The sequence below is a fragment of the Geotrypetes seraphini genome, chromosome 5, assembly GCF_902459505.1.
Source record: "Geotrypetes seraphini chromosome 5, aGeoSer1.1, whole genome shotgun sequence".
NCBI lineage: Eukaryota > Metazoa > Chordata > Amphibia > Gymnophiona > Dermophiidae > Geotrypetes > Geotrypetes seraphini.
Genome location: NC_047088.1, coordinates 136100848 through 136123793, shown reverse-complemented (window position 1 = coordinate 136123793; position 22946 = coordinate 136100848). Strand labels below are relative to the sequence as shown.

At 45.3% G+C, this 22946-nt stretch overlaps 1 protein-coding gene across 11 annotated transcripts in view; it reads left to right on the top strand.

Annotated features, from left to right (window-relative positions):
- IDH1 (isocitrate dehydrogenase (NADP(+)) 1) overlaps positions 1 to 22946 on the top strand; it is a 201082-nt gene that overhangs the window by 156105 nt on the left and 22031 nt on the right. For all 11 annotated transcript variants that reach the window (XM_033946020.1, XM_033946019.1, XM_033946017.1 and 8 more), the window contains 2 exons: positions 930 to 1070; positions 19038 to 19200. In XM_033946020.1, coding sequence (XP_033801911.1) covers positions 930 to 1070; positions 19038 to 19200 — 304 coding nt within the window. The remainder of the gene's footprint in view (positions 1 to 929; positions 1071 to 19037; positions 19201 to 22946) is intronic.

The following is a 22946-nucleotide window of genomic DNA, read 5'->3' as shown; positions in this document are numbered from 1 at the left end:
AGTGTGCTTTGTATTTTTTAAAATTTTATTGTTTGTAGATTATTTTGACTTGGTAATTTTAAAAGTAGCTCACAAGCCAAAAAAGTGTGGGCACCCTGCTGTAGAGCCATTTCTTATATGACTGGATGAACTATATCTTTTTTTTGTTAGTTTAAATTCATGCAAAAATAAATGGCTAGATTGAACCTAATGACTTCATTAACCTCTTTCCCTTTTTTAAACCTCTATACCATTTGAAAGAGGGCAAATATCTAATTATTCCCTTCTAGAATTGGATACATCTTAAATTTAATAAAAATATTCTGGCACAAGTGTCAAACCTTAAAAAAGGAAATCATATTGAGCATTGGAAAATAATAATAAACTAATAAAAAATAGTACACATTTAGGGCTCCTTTTACTAAGTTGCGATAGTGGTTTTAGCATGCGCTTAGCGCATGAAGAATTACCACGTGCACTAGATGCTAACGCCAGCATTGAGCTGGCTTTAGTTTCCCGCTTAGCGCGGGGGTTTGTGTGCGCTAAAAATGCTAGCGCACCTTAGTAAAAGAGGGGGTTAATTTTCCCCATCCCACCTCAACCGGCTACTTTTTCATGCCACCCGGCTGGAAAAAATTTCTGGGGAGAACACTGGATTTTGTCTATTATCTGTTATTTGTTCCCCTATTTTATTGTACAATGCTTCGAATGTTATGATAAGCGTTTAATCAGATTTTAATAAACTATGGCACCAGCATGCATGTGGTTTAAATTTTTAAAGTGGCAATGCACTTAGTATCTGTCCGTACCAGGTTCCGTGGATTACAGTAAACTTGAGAATATACAGTAAACTTGTTGTACTCGGAGAATACCTGCTACAGGTAAGTAACTTTGCTTTCTGTGCATGGCTTTTGATTAAGTAACAAAATATTGTGCATACTACCCTACAGGATATGGATCTTTGGGAATGATGACCAGTGTGCTAGTGTGCCCAGATGGCAAGACTGTGGAAGCTGAGGCTGCTCATGGCACAGTAACTCGCCATTTCCGCATGCATCAGAAAGGTGAAGAAACATCCACCAATCCTATTGGTAAGTAATGTATTGAAAGCTGTTTGACTCTTTATTTTTTTATAAATTATATTGTATTGAAAGTTTCAGAAGAATAAAGACCAAACCAAGGTCTACAATGAAGAAACTAAAATAGGAACATGGGCATATGAGACAATAGCAAAGTAAATGTGCTCAATCATGAGATCAATATGGAACAAAGGAACCACCCCTTATAGCTTAAGTTAAATCTAAATAATTACCGTATTTTTTGCTCCATAAGAGGCACTTTTTTCTCCAAAAAAGTAGGTGGAAATAAGGGTGCATCTTATGGAGCGAATATACCCCCCCCTCCGCGGTACCTTTAAATTGTGGTGGTCGCTGGACAGCTGCCTCCTCATTATATCATGGCCAGCAGCGCACAAGTGCACTAATGCCTGGGCCCACAACACTTTTTGATTGTTGTGGTCGCTGAATGGCTGCCATGGTAGAAAATGTGAGTTCATCAAAACCCTACTGTACTGCCAAATAGGTGCCGCCTACAGACATAAGGGCTATTGGGGTTGTAGACAGATGGGTATAATAAGTTTTGGGCGGGCTCACCATGACCTGCAAGGGAGTTGTGGTGAGATGTTATGTGGCACGCTTTTTGTGAAGTTCATAGCAGTGCCCTGTAAGGTTCCCCACTACTCTGTTGCCGTATCTGGGTGGTCAGTTCATCAAAAGGATTATTCAGTTAACTTGGGTGGTATGACATGAAAAAATCCTTAGAATAAACTGGGAATGCTGAATGGAATCCTAGTGTATGAAGCTATACATAGATAACATACATGATACACCAGGACATAAACAAACCACACTGTTTTTTTAGAAAACACTTACTGTGCTCAGAGAACTGCTGTTAACCAGAGATTGTACGGTGATCAGAGCACCACTAGAAAGGCTCGTTTCTCAATCACTGTATAAATGGTTTCTTTTTTGGTGTTTGGTGTTGGTGCTTTGGTGTTAAACACCAAAAAAGAAACAATTTGTACAGTGATTGAGAAATGAGCCTTTCTAGTGGTACTTTGATCACCATACAGTCTCTGAATAACAGCGGTTCTCTGATCACAATAAGTGTTTTCTTTAAACAAAAACGGTGTAGTTTGTTTATGCCCTGGTGTATCATGTATGGTATCTATGAAAAAATCCTTGCCATGTTACTTGCAGTGTATGCCAAAACAGCATCAGACCGCATCCATTGGCCCTTCCTGTTTGCAATTCTGGATAATTTAGGGTTAGAGATTTCTGCAAATGGATCAATGCCTTATATCACAATCCACTGATATGTATAAAGATTAATAGGTCTTATCATTTTAATTTTTATCTGAACAGGGTACAAGACAGGAGTGTCCACTTTCCCTGTTAGTTGCAATAACAATAGAGAGAATATCATCTGCCAAGAGGGATATTTTATAATCCAAGTTATCCATCTAAACCCCTTTTAAATCTTTATGATTCTTTGAGCAAAGAGCTCTATGTCCCATCTGTATTTCTCTCCCTGTTTTACATGAGATGAAGGCTTACAGATTTGTTTCTAGATTTAAGGCTAACATTGATAATCTTCCTATGAAACAGTGTGATTGCCCTTAAACTGGTACAGCGAAAGATTAGAGAAACTGGGCCTCTTCTCCCTCCAACAGAGGAGATTGAGAGGGGACATGATCGAAACATTCAAGGTACTAAAGGGGATATACTTAGTAGATAAGGACAGGTTGTTCACCCTCTCCAAGGTTAAAAGAACGAGAGGGCACTCTCTAAAGTTGAAAGGGGATAGATTCCGTACAAACGTAAGAAGGTTCTTCTACACCCAGAGAGTGGTAGAAGACTGGAACGCTCTTCCGGAGTCTGTCATAGAGGAAAATACCCTCCAGGGATTCAAGGCAAAGTTAGACAAGTTCCTGCTAAATAAGGGCGTACGCTGGTAGGGCTAGTCTCAGTAGGGCGCTGGTCTTTGACCGGAGGGCCGCCGCGTGAGCAGACCAAGTTTATCAAGTTTATTATGATATTTGATTAATCGCCTATTCCGAGTTCTAAGCGATGTACAAAATGATAAAAATTACAAAGTAGAGGAAGACAAACTTAAATGACGTACCATAACTACTAAAACAAAATAATAGATCAAATTACACATATAATAACAAAGAACAAAGGGAAAACTAGGGATGAAATACAATCTGGTTATAAAGTAGTACAATTAGGATTAAAAACAAAAGGGAAGGGGAAAAAAAAACAATCAAAATAGTTAAAAATGGATTGAGAACCAAAAGCAATTCAGTTAATCATTGAATGCATCTTTAAAAAGAAGACTCTTTAGTTTGCTCTTAAATTTTCCAAGATTCATTTCCTCTCTTAAATTAATTGGAAGGGAATTCCAGGATTGGGGAGCCGTAACAGAAAAAATAGATTGCCCCCGTGTATTAATAATTTTAAGAGAGGGGATGACCAACAGATGTTGGTCACTTGACCTCAAGAGTCTAGGTGAGGTATATGGAATTAAAACTCTATAAATAAAAGCTGGGGTTTTGAATGTCAAAGATTTAAAAGTAAGCAGGCATAGTTTGTACATAATGCGATGAGCAACTGGAAGCCAACGAGCTTTTTTAAGTAAGGGGGTGACATGATCAAATTTTTTGGCTTTCATAATAAGTTTGATTGAGGCATTCTGGATAATTTGCAGACATCTAATTTACTTTTGATCCAGTCCTTTGAACAGGGCATTACAATAGTCAATTTTAGAAATAACCAGAGAATGGATTAGAATATTCAGAGATTTTGAACATAAGAATTTGGATATTGAACGAATTTGACGGACTCCATAAAAAGTTGATTTAACAACATGACTGATATGGTCATAAGATAACTTATCGTCAAAAATGATCCCCAGAATCCTGATTTTGTGAACTAAATTCAAGGAGATGCCCTTAATAGTGATTGGGAAAGAAAGTTTACGATAGTCTTTCCAAGGAAAGAGCATGATATTTGTTTTATTAATGTTAAGGGCTAATCTGTTTGTGTCAAGCCATTGGTGAATTTGCTCAAGTTTTTCATTTATGGCTGATATTTCACAAGAATTATTGGGGTCAAGAGGGTGTAATAATTGAATGTCATCCGCATAAGTAAATACGGAGAAGCCAATAGATTAGAGTGTCATGAGGGGCGCAAGGAAGATATTGAAAAGAAGAGGAGAAAGAATAGAAACCTGCGGAATGCCATAGGGTGCAAAGAAGCTTTCAGAAGAGGATTTGTTAAAGAAAACAGTAGAAGAACGATTTAAGATTTAAACCAAAGTAAAACCTGGTCTGTGATACCGATAGAATGAAGTCTATTTAGTAAAAGGTTGTGATCAATAGTATCAAAAGCAGATGAAAGGTCGATGGAAATCAAAAGAATAGATGTATAATGATCTAGATGGTAGAGTATAGAGGTTGTCATGCCAATTAGCGAATGTTCGGTGGAATGATATTGTCTAAAACCCGTTTGATTTGGGTGTAAGACATTCGTTTTCTCTATATTTGGGTGTAAGACATTCGTTTTCTCTACAAATTCTGATATTTGATTAAATACAATCTTTTCTGTCAATTTTGCCAAGTAAGGGATATTGACAATTGGCCTATAGTTTGATTTTTCTTCAAGTCGCTGGGCATGATGGACTACTGGTCTGACCCAGTAGCGGCAACTCTTATGTTTTTAAATACTAGGACTAAGGGGCATGTGATGAAACTACTAAGTAGCAGATTTAAAACAAACCGGAGAAAATATTTATTCACATAATGTGTAATTAAACTCTGGAATTCATTGCTGGAAAATGTGGTGAAATCAGTTAGCTTACCAGGGTTTAAAAAAGGTTTGGATAGTTTCCTAAAAGAGAAGTCCATAAGCCATTATTGAGATGGCTTGGGGAAATCCATTGCTGATTCCTTGGATAAGCATAATAAAATCTTTAACTAAGCCTCGATCGACTCCTCGATCGAGGTCTCCGCTTCCAGACTTCGAGGACTCAGTGGCTTCTATTGCTTTGTCCAAGACCCCTTATTCTTTTGATGACTATTTTCCTGCCAAAGCTTCATCTTCAACCCAGACTGCCTCGAGGTCCTCGAGTCCCACTCGAGGCAAGGCATTAGCAGATCACCTATCTTTCTCTTCTTTTCTTCGTCAGGTGGTGGCTGCTGACTTGGACCTTCAGTAAGATGCTGGTTCTAAATACTCTAAGGAGTACCTCGAAGTCATGCATCTTCCTCAACCTCCTGCAGAGTCACTTAAGCTTCCCTTTCATAAGCTTTTGTCTCAGACTTTTACACGCTGCCTGGAAACTCGTTATGGAATTGCCACTGTTCCAGGCAAGTTGGACTCCAGGTATAAAACTACATTGCAAAGGATTTGAGAATTCACAGTTGTCTCATCAGTCCCTGCTTGTGGAGTCCTCCTTGAAGAGATTTATGCTACTGTTCCTCCTGGAAGGGAAGAGAAAACCATGGACAAGTTTGGACATCGCCTTTACCAAAATGCCATGATGTCCTCTAAAATCTTCAATTATAATTTTCATTTTGTCACTTATTTCAAGTTCCTCATTGATCTTCTTCCAAAATTTCTCAGCTATTTAGATACACAAAAGCACTTCGAATTTCAAGAAGTCATAGCTACTCTGTCACAATTCAGATTACATCTTCTCCAGTCTTCGTATGATGCCTTTGAGTTGTTTGCCAGGGCGACTGCTTGTTCTGTAGCAATGCGTTCCTAGCCTGGCTTCGCATCATAGATATGGACCCTAATCTTCAGGACAGCTTAGCTAATATTCCTTGTGCTGGAAATGATCTCTCTATTGAGGCTGCCACCAAGAAATTGTCTGAACATGAAAAATCTTTTGCATCTATTGTCACACCAAAGCCTAAGCCAGTTCCTGCCAAGACTGCACGCCCACCTCCAATTTTCCAGAGGTGTTTTGCTCCGAGAGCGGCTCCTTGCACTCGTCCACCTCTCAAGAAACAGCAGAATCAGAAGCAACAGAAATCTCAACCTTCTGCTGCACCTAAGGCTACGCCACCTTTTTGACTGTTTAAAACAGAGCATAACCTCCACCGTTCTGTCTCTGTCTTCTCTTCCCCCCATTGGAAGTCGTCTCCATCATTTTTATCATCGATGAGAGATAATTACATCCGACCTCTGGGTGCTGTCAATCATCAGAGAAGGATACTCTCTTCATTTCACTCAGGTTCCACCAGAGCTTCCTCCAAGAGAGTATCCTTCCAGTCCATCCCAGACCGCCCTTCTTCAGGAAGCTCAAGCTGTGCTTCGTCTCCATGCCATCGAACCAGTTCCTTCGGAACAGCAGAACAGGAGGTTTTACTCCCGTTAATTCCTTGTTCCGAAGAAGACGGGCGATCTGCGACCAATTCTGGATCTCGGAGCTCTCAACCAATTTTTAGTCAAAGAAAAATTTTGCATGTTGTCCCTAGCGACCCTGTATCCCCTTCTAGATCAGAAAGCAATGTTACTTACCGTAACAGTTGTTATCCAGGGACAGCAGGCAGCTATTCTCACTAGTGGGTGATGTCATCCGACAGAGCCCCGATACGGACATCTTGCAAGCATGTCTTGCTTGAAGAAACTCAGAAGTTTTGAGATGCCCGCACCGCGCATGCGCCAGTGCCTTCCCGCCCGATGTACCGGGCGTGTCTCCTCAGTTCAGGTAGCTAGCCTGAGAAGCCAACCCAGGGGAGGTGGGTGGGATGTGAGAATAGCTGCCTGCTGTCCCTGGATAACAACTGTTACGGTAAGTAACATTGCTTTATCCCAGGACAAGCAGGCAGGTATTCTCACTAGTGGGTGACCTCCAAGCTAACCCCAATGGGATGGTGGGAGAGTTGGCAGCTTAAGAGAACAAATTTTGTAACACTGTTTGGCCAAACTGTCCATCCCGTCTGGAGAAAGTATCCAGACAGTAATGAGAGGTGAATGTATGAACCGAGGACCAAGTGGCAGCCTTACATATCTCCTCAATCGGTGTCGATCTGAGGAAGGCTACAGAGGCTGCCATTGCTCTGACCTTATGGGCTGTGACCTTACAGGGAAGGGATAATCCAGCCTGGGCATAGCAGGAAGAGATACAAGCCGCCATCCAGTTAGAGATGGTGCGCTTCGATACAGGTCGTCCCAACTTGTTTGGATCAAAGGAGATGAAAAGTTGAGGAGCAGTTCTGTGTGGCTTTGTGCGATCCAAGTAGAAAGCTAAAGCACGTTTACAGTCCAGAGTGTGCAAAGCAGATTCCCCAGGATGAGAATGAGGCTTTGGAAAGAACACTGGAAGCACGATGGATTGATTGATGTGAAATTCAGAGACCACTTTAGGCAAGAATTTTGGATGAGTACAAAGAACCACCTTGTCATGATGGAATACAGTGAACGGGGGATCCGCCACTAGGGCCTGAAGCTCACTGACCCGGCGAGCAGACGTGAGGGCCACCAGAAAAACCACCTTCCAGGTTGTTGAGCCTTGTTGAGAGGTTCAAACGGAGGCTTCATGAGATGAGACAGGACAACATTGAGATCCCAAACCACAGGAGGAGGTTTGATAGGAGGGTTGACATGAAAAAGACCTTTCATAAATCTGGAAACCACAGGATGAGCAGACAAAGGTTTCCCTTGTAGAGGCTGATGGAAAGCCGCAATAGCACTCAGGTGGACTCGTATAGAGGTAGATTTGAGACCAGACTGAGATAGGTGCAGAAGATAGTCCAATACAGAAGAAAGGGAAGCTCGCTGAGGTTCCGTGGCATTGGAAATACACCAGGAAGAGAATCTAGTCCATTTTTGGGAATAGCATTGTCGAGTAGCAGGCTTCCTGGAAGCCTCCAAGACCTCCCTCACTGCTTGAGAAAACTGGTGAGGAGTTATGTTGAAAGGAACCAAGCTGTCAGGTGGAGGGACTGCAGGTTGGGATGAAGTAGTGAACCTTGATGTTGAGTGAGTAGTGAAGGAAACACTGGAAGAAGTACCGGCTCCCTGCTGCTGAGTTGAAGTAGAAGGGAGTACCAAGGTTGTCTGGGCCACCGAGGAGTAATCAGAATCATGGTGGCATGGTCTGATCTCAACTTGACTAGAGCCTTTTGAATGAGAGGAAATGGAGGAAACGCGTATAGGAAGCGATTCCCCCAATCCAGTAGAAAGGCATCTGCCTCGAGGCGATGGGGAGTGTAGATCCTGGAGCAAAACTGAGGCAGTTTGAAGTTGTGGGGGGCTGCAAAGAGGTCTATCTGAGGTGTTCCCCACTGAGCAAAGATCTGATGAAGGGGGTCGGAGTGGAGCGTCCATTCGTGAGGCTGGAGAAGACGACTCAATTTGTCTGCCAAGACGTTGTCCTTCCCCTGAATGTAGACAGCTCTGAGGAAGGTGTTGTGGCGGACCGCCCAATCCCAGACTCGAAGAGCTTCCTGGCAAAGAGGGGCCGAGCCCGTGCCCCCTTGTTTGTTGACATAATACATGGCGACCTGATTGTCTGTGCGAATAAGGACCACCATGTCGTGAAGCAGATGCTGAAAAGCTTGGAGAGCATTGAAGATGGCTCTGAGCTCCAGAAGATTGATTTGATGAAGACGTTCCGCACTGGTCCAGAACCCCTGAGTGCGAAGACCATCCAGATGAGCCCCCCCCATGCATAGTTCGATGAATCGGTCGTGAGAACCTTCTGGTGGGGAGGAGAGTGAAACAGCAAACCTCTGGATAGATTCGAAGAGGTCATCCACCAGAGAAGAGACTGCCGTAGAGCAGGAGTGACTACAATGTGACGGGACAACGGGTCGGACACCTGAGTCCACTGAGATGCCAGGGTCCATTGAGGAATTCTGAGATGTAGTCTGGCAAAAGGCGTCACATGAACTGTAGATGCCATGTGGCCCAAGAGGACCATCATGTGTCTCGCTGAGATGGATTGGCGAGAAGACACCGACTGGCAGAGTAGAAGGAGAGCATGCATGCGTTGAGGCGGAAGGAATGCTCGAAGTTGAATGGTATCCAGGACAGCCCCGATAAAGGGGAGAGACTGGGTGGGCTGAAGATGTGACTTGGGAAAGTTGATCTCGAAGCCCAAGCTCTGCAGGAAACAAATTGTAGTCAAGGTCGCCGAAATGACCTCTGGAGCCGACGGTGCCTTGATGAGCCAGTCGTCGAGGTATGGAAACACCTGAAGACCCATGTTCCGGAGTGCAGCGGCCACCACCACCAGACACTTCGTGAAGACTCTGGGAGACGAGGAGAGGCCGAATGGAAGCACTCGATACTGCAGATGCAGATGTCCCACCCGAAATCTGAGGAACTTGCGAGAGGCCGGATGAATAGGGATGTGAGTGTAGGCCTCCTTGAGGTCCAGAGAGCATAACCAATCGTTCTGCTCGAGGAGGGGATAGAGAGAAGCAAGGGTCAGCATACGGAACCGCTCCTTGACCAAAAACTTGTTGAGGACTCGAAGGTCCAAAATGGGACGCAGATCGCCCGTCTTCTTCGGGACCAGGAAGTACCGGGAGTAAAACCCCCGGTTTTGCTGATCTAATGGAACCGGCTCGACGGCCCGAAGCCGAAGCAGAGCCTGAGCCTCCTGGAGGAGAAGAGCGGTCTGCGTCAAGTTTGAAGGATACTCTCTTGGCGGGTGGTCCGGGGGGACCCGTTGGAAATGAAGAGAGTATCCTTCTCTTACGATGGTAAGGACCCAAAGGTCCGTGGTGATTGTCTCCCATCGATGACAAAAATGATGGAGACGACCCCCTATGGGAAAAACTGGGGAAGACAGAACGAGGTCGGTTATGCTCCCTGGAAGAGAGTCAAAAAGGCTGAGTAGCCTTGGGTGCAGCCGGCATCTGAGGCTTCTGCTGAGTCTTTTGGGGAGGCTGTCTCTTCGCAGGCTGTCTCGCAGGAGGAGTCTGCCTCGGTTGATAACGCCGCTGGTAGATCAGAGGCGGTCTAGAGGGACGAGACTGCTGAGGCTTCGGCTTAGGCCGCAGGATAGACTGGAAGGACTTCTCATGGTCCGAAAGTTTTTTAGTGACAGTCTCGATAGACTCATCGAACAGATCCGCTCCCGCACAAGGCACATTTGCAAGTCTGTCTTGGAGGTTCGGATCCATATCAATGGTACGAAGCCATGCCAGGCGACGCATGGCGACCGAACAGGCCGCAGCACGTGCCGAGAGTTCGAAGGCATCGTAGGAGGATTGCATCAGCTGCAGGCGTAGCTGGGACAGGGTCGCCACCACCTCTTCAAACTCGAAACGAGCCTGAGTATCGATGAAAGGGATGAACTTGCGGAGCACCGGCAAGAAGAAATCCAAATATGAAGAGAAGAAGAAATTGTAATTGAGTACTCGAGTCGCCATCATGGAGTTCTGATAGATACGTCTACCAAACTTATCCATCGTTCTCCCCTCTCTGCCCGGAGGCACTGAAGCGTAGACCTGGGAGGGATGAGAACGCTTGAGGGAGGACTCGACCAGAAGGGACTGATGAGAAAGTTGAGCTCCCTCGAACCCCTTGTGGTGAACGATGCGGTATCGAGCATCCAGCTTACTGGGAACTGCAGGGATGGAATACGGTGTCTCAAAACAACGCATGAAAGTCTGATCCAGCAGTTTATGTAGAGGAAGCCGGAGCGTCTCTGCCGGAGGGTGAGGTAAATGCATGGTGTCTAGATACTCTTTAGAATATCGAGAACCAGTGTCCAAAGTCACATCCAAGTCATCCGCCATTTGTCGGAGGAAGGAGGAAAAGGACAGTTGGTCCGCCAACGCCGGCCGGCGAGACGGACTAGAAGAAGTGGAAGCCTCCGGTTCCAGGGAGAGCTGGGAGCGGCACGAAGAATAGGAGGTAGATGGTTCCTCAAACTCTGGTCCCTCAGGCGGGGATAAGTCCGATGAGGAGTATCCCAAACGCTGCATCTTCTTTTGCGGAGACACCTCAGAATGACGTGAGGAATGTCGAGAAGAGTGCCGAGATCGATGCCCCTCCCGGTGACGGGACGGGGAACGAGATCTTCTATGCATCGATCGATCCCTCGAAGCCTCGAAGGAATGGATAAGACTAGATGCAGTGGATCGCAGAGGTGGCAAAGATGCGGACTCACGCAGTGCCACCCAGGTCTGGTATGGAGTGCGGAAGAACTCCTCCTGCGATGTAGTATGCCCAGGACTCCGATTATCAGGGGCCGATCTAGTACCCTGTTGTCGTGGAGGCGTGATGGGCTCCAAAGGCGGCATATCAGGAAGGGAAGCCCGCCTGGAGGATTCCGCCGCCCTCCGCCGATCCTCCTCGTCGAGCAGGGAGATCGAACGACGAGGAGGAGGGGGAGGGGGCGGACCGCGAACCGGGACCGGGAGGTCACCCTGAATAGTGGCGATAAGCCGGGGTCCCATAGTCTGCATAAGCTTGACAAACTGAGCTTCTAGCAGGGATCGTAGCGAAGCCGATATGGAGGGATCCGCACCGAAAGGGGGTCCTCCAGCACGGTCTTCGCGCTCCTTTGTGGCCAAGTGCTTCTGCTTGCTAGCTTTAGGCACTTTGATGACCACCGGAGGGACAGTGGAAGGCGGTACCTGAACCGAGGAGACGGAGGCAGGCACCGATGCTGAACTCGATGCTGAAGCCGGTGTGAACGATGCCGGCTTCACGATGCCCGATGCAGGAGTCGTCGATGCAGGTTTCGAACGGACCGGCGAAACCTCAACAGAAGTGGAAGCAGACATGTCCTTTGCAGTCTCCATCTTGAACATCGACTCCCAGAGCAAGCAGCGCCGTTTAAACGAGCGCGCAGTGAGCGTGGAACAAGGCCGGCACGATTTCGGAACGTGTTCTGGACCAAGACACTGAAGGCAGCGTCGATGCGGGTCCATCAACGAAATCGCACGCTGGCACTTGCTGCACTTTTTAAAACCGGTGATTGGCCGGGACATAGGCCGGAAAATCGACGCTGCAAGGTCGAAGGCGCTAGGCCGCAGCCACGAGGCCGGCCCGGCCGAACCGCCGGAAGAAATAATTTTAACTTTTTTTTTTTTTTTTTTAGAAAATATAAAATAAAATTGAAATAAATTCAAAGAAACAAAAAACGCGGGTTAAAGAAGGCAAAATACTGAAATTCAGTCAGCGCAGAATGAAGAGAAACTTCTCAGCTCCACGGAAAGAAAAGAACTGAGGAGACACGCCCGGTACATCGGGCGGGAAGGCACTGGCGCATGCGTGGTGCGGGCATCTCGAAACTTCTGAGTTTCTTCAAGCAAGACATGCTTGCAAGATGTCCGTATCGGGGCTCTGTCGGATGACATCACCCACTAGTGAGAATACCTGCCTGCTTGTCCTGGGATAAAGACTGGTTATGCTCTCTGAATCTGAAAGAGGCTTATACTCATATTCCCATTCATCCGGCCTTCCGTCAATATCTCAGATTTCAGGTGGGGAATATGCATTATTAATACAGAGTGCTACTCTTTGGCCTGGCTTCATCTCCCAGAGTGTTCACCAAGTGCCTAGTAGCGGTAGCAGCAGCTCTAAGGAACCATGGTCTTCAGGTGTTTCCCTACCTAAACGACTGGCTCATCAAGGATTCAACATCTCACAGAGTTATTGTAGCGACCCAACAGACTACGTGGTTCCTACAAAGTTTGGGATTCGAAATCGATTTTCCCAAATCTCAACTTCAGCCCTCTCAGAATCTACAATTCATCGAAGCTGTTCTGGACACTCTCCAACTCGGAGCATTCCTTCAACAACAACATCTGGAAGCTGTCCTTCAACTCTGTCATGCAGTGTCTTCCTGCTCTTCAATCTCAGCGAGACACGGTACACGTGACTCCTTTTGCCAGACTTCACCTCAGAATTCCTCAGTGGACCCTGGCATCTCAGTGGATGCAGTCTTGCGACCCACTTTCTCAACACATAGCAGCCACTCCTTATTTTAAGCAGTCTCTCCGCTGGTGGATGCTCTCTTCCAATCTTTCCAGATGCTTACTGTTTCAACCGCCCTCACAACAGATTCCTTGACCTACGCTTGGTGCGCTCATCTCGATGGTCTCCGTACTCAAGGCCTCTGGACCAGTACGGATCGTCGGTGTCGCATCAATCTGTTGGAACTCAGAGCGATCTTCAGTGCTCTCAAAACTTTTCAACATCTTCTTCACGACCAGGTAGTCCTCATTTGGACGGACATCCAAGTTGCCATGTACTATGTCAACAAACAGGGAGGGACGAGATCTTCCTCCCTTTGTCAAGAAGCTCTGAAGGTTTGGGACTGGGCAATCCATCACAACACCTTCCTCAAAGCAGTCTACATCCAAAGGGTGAAAAATTGCTTAGCGGACAACTTGAGTCGTCTTCTGCAACCTCACGAATGGACACTCCATTCCTCGTCTCTACATCACATTTTTTCACAGTGGGTAACGCCTCAGATAGATCTCTTTGCAGCTCCCCAAAACCACAAACTGCCTAAGTTCTGCTCCAGGATTTATTCTCCTCATCGCCTCAAGGCAGATGCTTTCCTATTGGAAAGGAAAATCTCTTCCTGTATGCATTCCCTCCATTACTTCTCATTCTCAAGACTCTTGTCAAGTTGAAGAACGCTCATGCCACCATGATTCTGATTGTTCCTCGGTGGCCGAGACAACCTTGGTACTCCCTTCTGCTTCAACTCAGCAGCAGGGAGCCATATCTTCTGCCGGTTTTTCCATCTCTGCTTACACAGAGTCAAGGATCTCTACTTCATCCCAACCTGCAGTCTCTACACCTGACAGCTTGGTATCTCTCAACATAACTCCTCTTCAGTTTTCTCAACCTGTAAGAGACATTTTAGAGGCTTCTAGAAAGCCTACCACTAGACAGTGCTACCACCAAAAATGGACTAGATTTTTTACGTGGTGCATCTCTAGCGATAAGAAGCCTCAACATTCCTCCTTATCTTCTGTACTAGATTATCTTTTGCACTTAACCACCTCTGGCCTCAAATCTATATTGATTCGAGTCCATCTCGGTACAATTGCTGCTTTCCATCAGCCTACTGAAGGGAAAGCCCTCTCTACTCATCCGGTGGTTTCCAGATTCATGAAAGGACTTTTCAATGTCAAACCTCCTCTCAAACCGCCTCCAGTGGTTTGGGATCTCAATGTTGTTCTTGCTCAATTGATGAAGCTTCCATTTGAACCAATGTCTACAGCGCATCTGAAGTATGTTTCTCATTGCCCTCACATCTGCTCGAAGAGTCAGTGAGCTGCAAGCTTTAGTTATTGATCCATCTTTCACTGTGTTCCATCATGACAAGGTGGTCCTTCGTACTCATCCTAAATTCCTACCTAAAGTGGTTTCAGAATGTCATCTCAACCAATCCATTGTTTTTCCAATGTTCTTTCCAAAGCCTCATTCTCACCCTGGAGAATCAGCTCTTCATACTCTGGACTGTAAACGTGCTTTGGCCTTCTATTTGGAATGCACCAAACCACACAAAACTGCTCCTCAACTTTTTGTCTCCTTCGAGCGTACCATCTCCAACTGGATGGCTGCTTGTATCTCTTTCTGCTATGTCCAGGCTGGACTTTATCTACAGAGTCGAGTCACAGCCCATAAAGTCAGAGCAATGGCAGCTTCAGCAGCTTTCCTCAGATCTACACCTATTGAGGAAATTTGCAAAACTGCTACTTGGTCCTCGGTTCATACTTTCACTTCTCACTATTGTCTGGATGTTTTCTCCAGACAGGATGGCCAATTTGGCCAGAGTATTACAAAATTTATTCTCCTAAATTGCCAACGCTCCCACCATCCCATTCTGGTTAGCTTGGAGGTCACCTATATGTGAGAATTGGCTGCCTGCTTGTCCTGGGATAAAGCACAGTTACTTACCGTAACAGTTGTTATCCAGGGACAGCAGGCAGCTATTCTCACAACCCACCCACCTCCCCTGGTTGGCTTCTCTGCTAGCTATCTGAACTGAGAAGATTCGCCCTGCGCTGGGCGGGATGGCACTCGCACATGCGCGGTGCGGCTGTCTCGAAACTTCTGAGTTTCTACAAGCAAGTCTGCTTGCGAGGCTTCCGCATCCGGACTTCATCGATGACATTACCCATATGTGAGAATAGCTGCCTGCTGTCCCTGGATAACATCTGTTACGGTAAGTGCTTTCCTATCCCATAACTGTCTGGAGACTCATTCCAGACGGCTTAGTCGGTTTGGCTATACAGGTCTACAAAATGTATTCTCTATTTAGATGCCAACTTCCCTCCATCCCTTACATATCAGCTAGGTAGTCCCACATAGGAGAATATTCTCACAACCCTCCTGCCTCCACTAGTTGGCTTAGCTAGTTTACTGAACTGATGCTCCCGCAAGCTGACCTCAGATGGGAATGCATTCGCACGGTATGGGCTGTCTAGATTTAGAAGTCTCTTAGAATTTAGTAATAGTACACTTTAGTACTGTCCTTACCAGGCTCTGTGGATGACGTTATCCACATGTGAGAATATCTGTCTGCTATCCCTGGATAACACCTGTTACAGTTAAGTAACTGTGCTATTCCAGTGGGGATAGACAGGGATGGGTTTGATTTCTGTCTCTGTACAACTCTCTAATACATACTGAGAAGCACAGAGCAATATCAGAGGAGGCGGAACTAAAAAAAAATGTAGATGATGCCTTCTATACAAACTTGCGAGTAGGGGTACACAACCTCAGATTCGTATACCTTTTTACTAGAAAGATTGAGAGACGTACCTAATCTTCCCTTCAGGCAATTTTGTTGTCTAGATTTTATAGTTACAACTAATGGAACGTGATAATTTGGTTCATGTAAGCTGGAGCTGAACCAAACAAGATTCTGTGGATAAACAGCATTTTAATTTGATATGTATCCATTTTGGCAACCAATATAATTCAGTCAATAATGAAGAAACATATTCCAGTACAACTATGGGATTATCAAATCATAGCCCAGCATTAGTCATTTGCACTAAAACTATTAATACTCCTGAGGGAATTCTGCACAGGCAGCTGCTGTGATTCAGTGGTATGGTGCAGTGCGGCTTGGCAGACCTTCTTTCTTCCCAGTCAAGAAGAGGAAGTGCACAGCTGCACACTGGACCATGCCATCTTGCTTCTGATTGTTCCTTTAAGTTGCACAGCTGTATAAAGGCCTGCACAGTTCAAAGGAACAATTTGGCCTAGGAAAACAAAGGAGGAACACACAGCCTGATATGCAGCTGTACACCACCTCCACTTGCTGCACTGTTGGGAGGTGTTGAAGGGTGGATTTAGAGGGTGTGTGCCATGGGAGATGGGTGTTGGAGAAAGGTAAATGGGTGCGATGTACTATGAGGGAGGACACTGGAGAACAGTGGATGAGGGTGATAGTGGGCAGTTCTGACTGAGGTCTTGCTGGGAGTTAGTTAGGGAGAGAGTAAGGTAACAGTAAGTGCTGGGATGGGAGAGAAAGCTGTATAATAATAATAATAATTTATTTTTTTATATACCGCCAAAGCCATGATAGTTCGAGGCGGTTTACAATAAGAGGTGCTGGACAAACAGAGAAGTGGTACAATACAGAGAAGTGATACAATACAGTGAAGTGGTACAATATAAAGTCATCGTATTTGGGGGTACAGTGATACATTATAAGATAATTAGGTTACAATCGATTGGACAAATTTGTTTTTATTGCTTTTCTAAAATTGAAGTAGGATGAGGAATGCATGATAATGTTACCCAGCCAGTCATTCCATTTACCTGCCTGGGAGGCAAGAGTTCTGTCCAGGAATCTTTTGTAGTGGCAGTCCTTAAAGCAGTAGAGTTGCTAGAGGAGAGAACAGGTAATCGGAGAAGGGGAGAAAAAATGAGCTAAACTTAATGTGGAAAGAGAAGGGGATACAAGATATGAATACTGGAGAAGGTAAAAAACTGCAGTTGGAGGAAGAAGGGGGAGATTTTATGCCTGGGGAGGAATTGTGTACCAAAAAAATTACAACTAAGGGGCTCTTTTACTAAGCTGTGGTAAGCAGTAACATGTGCTTACCACAGGTTAAAATGCACTTCAGTGGGGCACGCTCAGGCATCATGTGGTAGTTTTTCTGTGTGTGCACGTGCGCTAACCATACACTAAAAAATAAAATTTATTTTGTAGTGCTGTGGGTGTGTATAGGGGCAGAAAGTAGGCTTGGCTTTACCAATTGGTTAACACATTGGTGTCACATGCTAACTGATTAGCACAGGATTTGTGCATGAGCCCTTAGGGCTGGATTCTGTAACTGGCGCTCAAGTCGGTGGCTGCCTTAAAAGTGGCCACCTATCACCTGTCAATCATTCAAGAGCACCGATTACAGAATTGCACCTATTCAGTCAAGATAGGCGGCTGAAATGTAGGCACGAAAACCCTGGCCTACATTTCAGCCACTTATCGTTCCCGCTAGACCACAGCAGCTGATTGCAGCAGGGGAATTCTCCCCCCCCCCCCCCGCATCATCTGAGCAGCAGGGACTCCTCAAAGCCGCGATTCTGTAACCAGTGCCCAAGTTGATTGCCTATGAATCATTCTAGGGCACCAGTTACAGAGTCATAGCTTTAGGGAGTCCCTGCCGCTCAGAGGATGGGGGAAATTCCCCTGCTGCAATACCCAATGAAAGTCGACTAGCAGGAGGGGTGCCCACTTCCTCTCGCTGCCACCCCTGAACCCTCCCCCCACTGTCCGCAGCACCCCCGCAATATCCCTGGTAGGTTTGTCCAATCCCTTCTGCAACTGCCTCCTTCCCAACAGGATGGATGTCCAATCCCTCCTGCTGAAACCCACCTGGATCTCCCAGTACCTTTTTCTGGAAAGCCGGCCAGACAGATGCCCACTCCCTCTGGCCGGAAGGCCTGCCTCTTCAAAATGGTAGGTCTTCCCCTTCCTGGTGATTCCTGGGATGCACTGGGGAGGGGCGTGCTGGCAGGAAGGATTGGATATCCATCCTGCTGGGGATGTTGCGGGGGGAGGGGGCATCCCTTCTGCTACAGATAGTGGGGGAGGGTTTGGGGGTTCCATGCCGTGGCCGCTCAACTGATCACAGCAGGAGAATTTCCCCCCTCCCCCCATCAGCTGAGCAGCATGGACTCCCCAAAGCTGCAATTCTGTAACTGGCGCCCTAGAATGATTGACAAGCAATCCAGTTATAAATTTGCAGCTTTAGGGAGTCCCTGCCGCTCAGCTGATGGGGGATTCAGCTGCTGCAGTCTAAGCGGCAAAGATAGGCGACTGAAATGTAGGCCTGGAAAACCCTAGCCTACATTTCAGCTGCCTATCTTGGCGTGATTCATGGCTGGGTAGCCGCTTTAGCCCACCAAATGCCTCTTCTGGCATTGGCCAGGTCTACTTTGGTATTCCATGCCCTAAAGCGGCTACCTAGCCATGATTCAAGCGGCCATTTCAGCTGCCTTTTATTTAGGTATTGGTGTTTCAACCCTGCCTTTCTGACTGCATTTTTCAATAAATTAGGCGTTGGCAGGGTGCCTCCCGATGCCTAAATTTAGGCATTGGTTATAGAATTTCCTCCTTACTGCCTGCAAAATAGGTGTTGGCAAATGCTCAGGTGATGATAATGGTCACGTTCTAATGAAAAAATTTGTACATGGCTGTTATTGCAGAAAAAGGAAATTCAGCAGTTTACCAGTAGTAACAAAGAAAAGTGGCCTTAGCAAAAAGGAAAGACTCACGTTGGGGAATAGTGCAGGCCATGTTTTACCTCTGCTTAGTAAAAGGGCCCCAAACTGTGCATAATTCAGATATTTTGCACAGAATTTTAATTTTTTTGTGCATAATCCCCCAGGAGTACTATTACTGTCTGCATAATGTCAGTCCATTTTTGAGTCAGTCTTAACAGTAATGATCATTTCTAAGAATATATTTTGGTTAGACATAACATGCATGGGAGAAATAAGACACATTTTATTTGGAATTATTTACCCATTTCTGTATTACTCTCTCAGCTTCTATTTTTGCATGGACTAGAGGTTTGGCTCACAGAGCTAAGCTGGATAATAATAGAGAACTCCAGAATTTTGCCACAGCCTTGGAAGAAGTTTGTGTTGAGACCATAGAGGCTGGATTCATGACAAAGGATTTGGCTGCGTGCATTAAAGGTTTACCCAAGTAAGTACATGATTAACTTCACTGGCTTCCGGTGATTTCTAGGATTCACTTTAAATGTATCTGTCTAATTTTCAAGATCCTACATGGCATTCTCCCTCCCCTAATCCCACTATCCTGGAATTCTTCGAGACCTGACACTATCTGATCCGCCCACATACTCAAACTATCTTTCCTCTCGTTAAAAAGTGTCATGTATGCAGATAAATTAGGGGAATCCCTTTTCTTCAAATTCACTGAGCTTTGGAATAACCTCCCTGCCCCGCTACAGAACCTAGGCTCATTCCAATTATTCCGAAAGCATCTGAAAACCTGGCTTTTCTCCAAAACGTAAAGCTATCTATTTAAAATGTAAAGCTAGCTATCCTCTTCATAACCTCTAATTTCTTATTATGTCCTTCCCTCATTTATTGAATTACCTGTAAACCGTGTTGAGCTCTATATTTATGGAGATGATGCGGTATACAAACCTAAGGTTTAGTTTAGTTTAGATAAAAGCTATAAGTCTGTTGCTTTGCTCATGAATTGCTAAAAGTGGTTATTATTTGAATACCTGCATTTTAATCTATTTCTTTCTGGATCTAAGTTATCAATTTATTTATAACTCGCATTAACTCTTCCGCCTTTACTAAACCATAGCGCAGTTTTTAGCGCCAGCTGCAGCAGTAACAGCTCCGACGTTCATAGAATTCCAATGAGCGTCGGAGCTGGTAACGCTATGGCCGGTGCTAAAAACCACGCTATGGTTTAGTAAAAAGGGAGGAAAATCTGTTGAAAATAAAAATTTTTATAGAACTGAGAATTCAGTGCTCTTGCTTTAGAGAGCGCGCTCATATCGCTGCAAAGTCTGCAGATAATCTTTTGCGTATGTGTGTGTTTTATTTTTACCAGCAAATCCTGGAGCTGGTATACAAAAACTGCTTATGGGTTCAAAGTGTCCATACCTGTTTTATTTCCTACAGGCTACCTGTTTTATTTCCTACAGGCAAACATTTGCTGGAAAATATGCATAGAATTGAAGATCAAATGTGTACCTTATTCACCTACACTCCCCTTCTTGTGCCTAGTAGCAAAATGCCTCAGTGAGATGGAAAATGTCCACGGACATCTTTTTTAGCTTGACTTAGGGCAGAAGTTTTCAGACCATCTGAAAAATTACTATTTAGAGGGGAAAGTTATCAATGTAGGCTACTGTTAAGATGTTTTATTTTATCATTAACAAAGACTATTAATAACTTGGTCTCATTGCATAAAACAGGACCTTTGCTAGAATAATATGAGTTAATATTAAAATAATCCATCTTTCCAGTGCAATAGGGATGGTATGCTGAACTAAGAGTCTTTCTTCTGTGAGTCCTTTGCAGGAGAATACTGATTATCCCAGGACAAGCACGTCATCCACGGAGCTCCGATGTGGACAGCCTCGCAAGCAGACATGCTTGTAAAACTTTAGAAAGTTCACAACAACCACACTGCGCATACGCGAGTGCCTTCCTGCCCGACATAGGTCGTGGGTCTCCTAAGTTCTCAGTTTTCCGCAGAGCCGAGAAGTCCTCGTTTTGACGGCGGCTCGTTTTTTTTCTAATTACAGGGTCGCTGTGTTTATTGCACTTTTCATTTTCTTAAAAAATAAAAAATTTATTATTTTCTTCGTGTCACGACGGGGCCTACCCCGCGGCCTCAGCCTGCGGGCTTTAATTTAGCCACGGCTGTTTTTCATCTATTGCCCAGCCAGTCACAGGCTTCAAGTAGTGTAGCTGATACCAGCGCGCAATCTCCCTCACTGACCCACACAAGTGATGTTTACAGTGTTTAGGACCTGACCATCATCCAGAGTTGTGTACCCGCTGTGCTACCCTTCAAACTCGAGCCCTTAAATGTCGTCGAGTTCAGGTAGAACAAATATTTGGCGGCAAGGATAGGCCTTACCTAAGGCCCTTACCCCGATTCCAGCCCAACCTCAACCCCAAATCCAGTGAAGTCTTCTACAGGGCTACTGCCTTTCATACATAGATACATAGTAACATAGTAGATGACGGCAGATAAAGACCCGAATGGTCCAACCAGTCTGCCCAACCTGATTCAATTTAAATTTGTTTTTGTTTTTTTTTTAATTTTTTATTCTTAGCTATTTCTGGGCAAGAATCCAAAGCTTTACCCGGTACTGTGCTTGGGTTCCAACTGCCGAAATCTCTATTAAGACTTACTCCAGCCCATCTACACCCTCCCAGCCATTGAAGCCCTCCCCTGCCCATCCTCCACCAAACGGCCATACCCAGACACAGACCGTGCAAGTCTGCCCAGTAACTGGCCTAGTTCAATATTTAATATTATTTTCTGATTCTAAATCTTCTGTGTTCATCCCACGCTTCTTTGAACTCAGTCACAGTTTTACTCTCCACCACCTCTCTCGGGAGCGCATTCCAGGCATCCACTACCCTCTCCGTAACGTAGAATTTCCTAACATTGCCCCTGAATCTACCACCCCTCAACCTCAAATTATGTCCTCTGGTTTTACCATTTTCCTTTCTCTGGAAAAGATTTTGTTCTATGTTAATACCCTACAAGTATTTGAACGTCTGAATCATATCTCCCCTGTCTCTCCTTTCCTCTAGGGTATACATATTCAGGGCTTCCAGTCTCTCCTCATACGTCTTCTGGCACAAGCCTCCTATCATTTTCGTCGCCCTCCTCTGGACCGCCTCAAGTCTTCTTACGTCTTTCGCCAGATACGGTCTCCAAAACTGAACACAATACTCTAAGTGGGGCCTCACCAATGACCTGTACAGGGGCGTCAACACCTTCTTCCTTCTATTGACTACGCCTCTCTTTATACAGCCCAGCATCCTTCTGGCAGCAGCCACTGCCTTGTCACACTGTTTTTTCGCCTTTAGATCTTCGGACACTATAACCCCAAGGTCCCTCTCCCCGTCCGTGCATATCAGCTTCTCTCCTCCCAGCATATACGGTTCCTTCCTATTATTAATCACCAAATGCATTACTCTGCATTTCTTTGCATTGAATTTTAGTTGCCAGGCATTAGACCATTCCTCTAACTTTTGCAGATCCTTTTTCATATTTTCTACTCCCTCTTCGGTGTCTACTCTGTTACAAATCTTGGTATCATCTGCAAAAAGGCACACTTTTCCTTCTAACCCTTCAGCAATGTCACTCACAAACATATTGAACAGGATTGGCCCCAGCACCGAACCCTGAGGGACTCCACTAGTCACCTTTCCTTCCTTCGAGCGACTTCCATTAACCACCACCCTCTGGCATCTGTCCAACAGCCAGTTTCTGACCCAGTTCACCACTTTGGGTCCTAACTTCAGCCCTTCAAGTTTGTTCAACAGCCTCCTATGAGGAACTGTATCAAAGGCTTTGCTGAAATCCAAGTAAATTACATCTAGCATATGTCCTCGATCCAGCTCTCTGGTCACCCAATTAAAAAATTCAATCAGGTTCGTTTGGCACGATTTACCTTTTGTAAAGCCATGTTGCCTCGGATTCTGTAACCCATTAGATTCAAGGAAGTACACTATCCTTTCTTTCAGCAACACTTCCATTATTTTTCCAACAACTGAAGTGACGCTCACCGGCCTGTAGTTTCCTGCTTCATCCCTGTGACCACTTTTATGAATAGGGATCACATCCGCTCTCCTCCAATCCCCAGGAATCACTCCCGTCTCCAGAGATTTGTTGAACAAGTCTTTAATAGGACTCGCCAGAACCTCTCTGAGCTCTCTTAG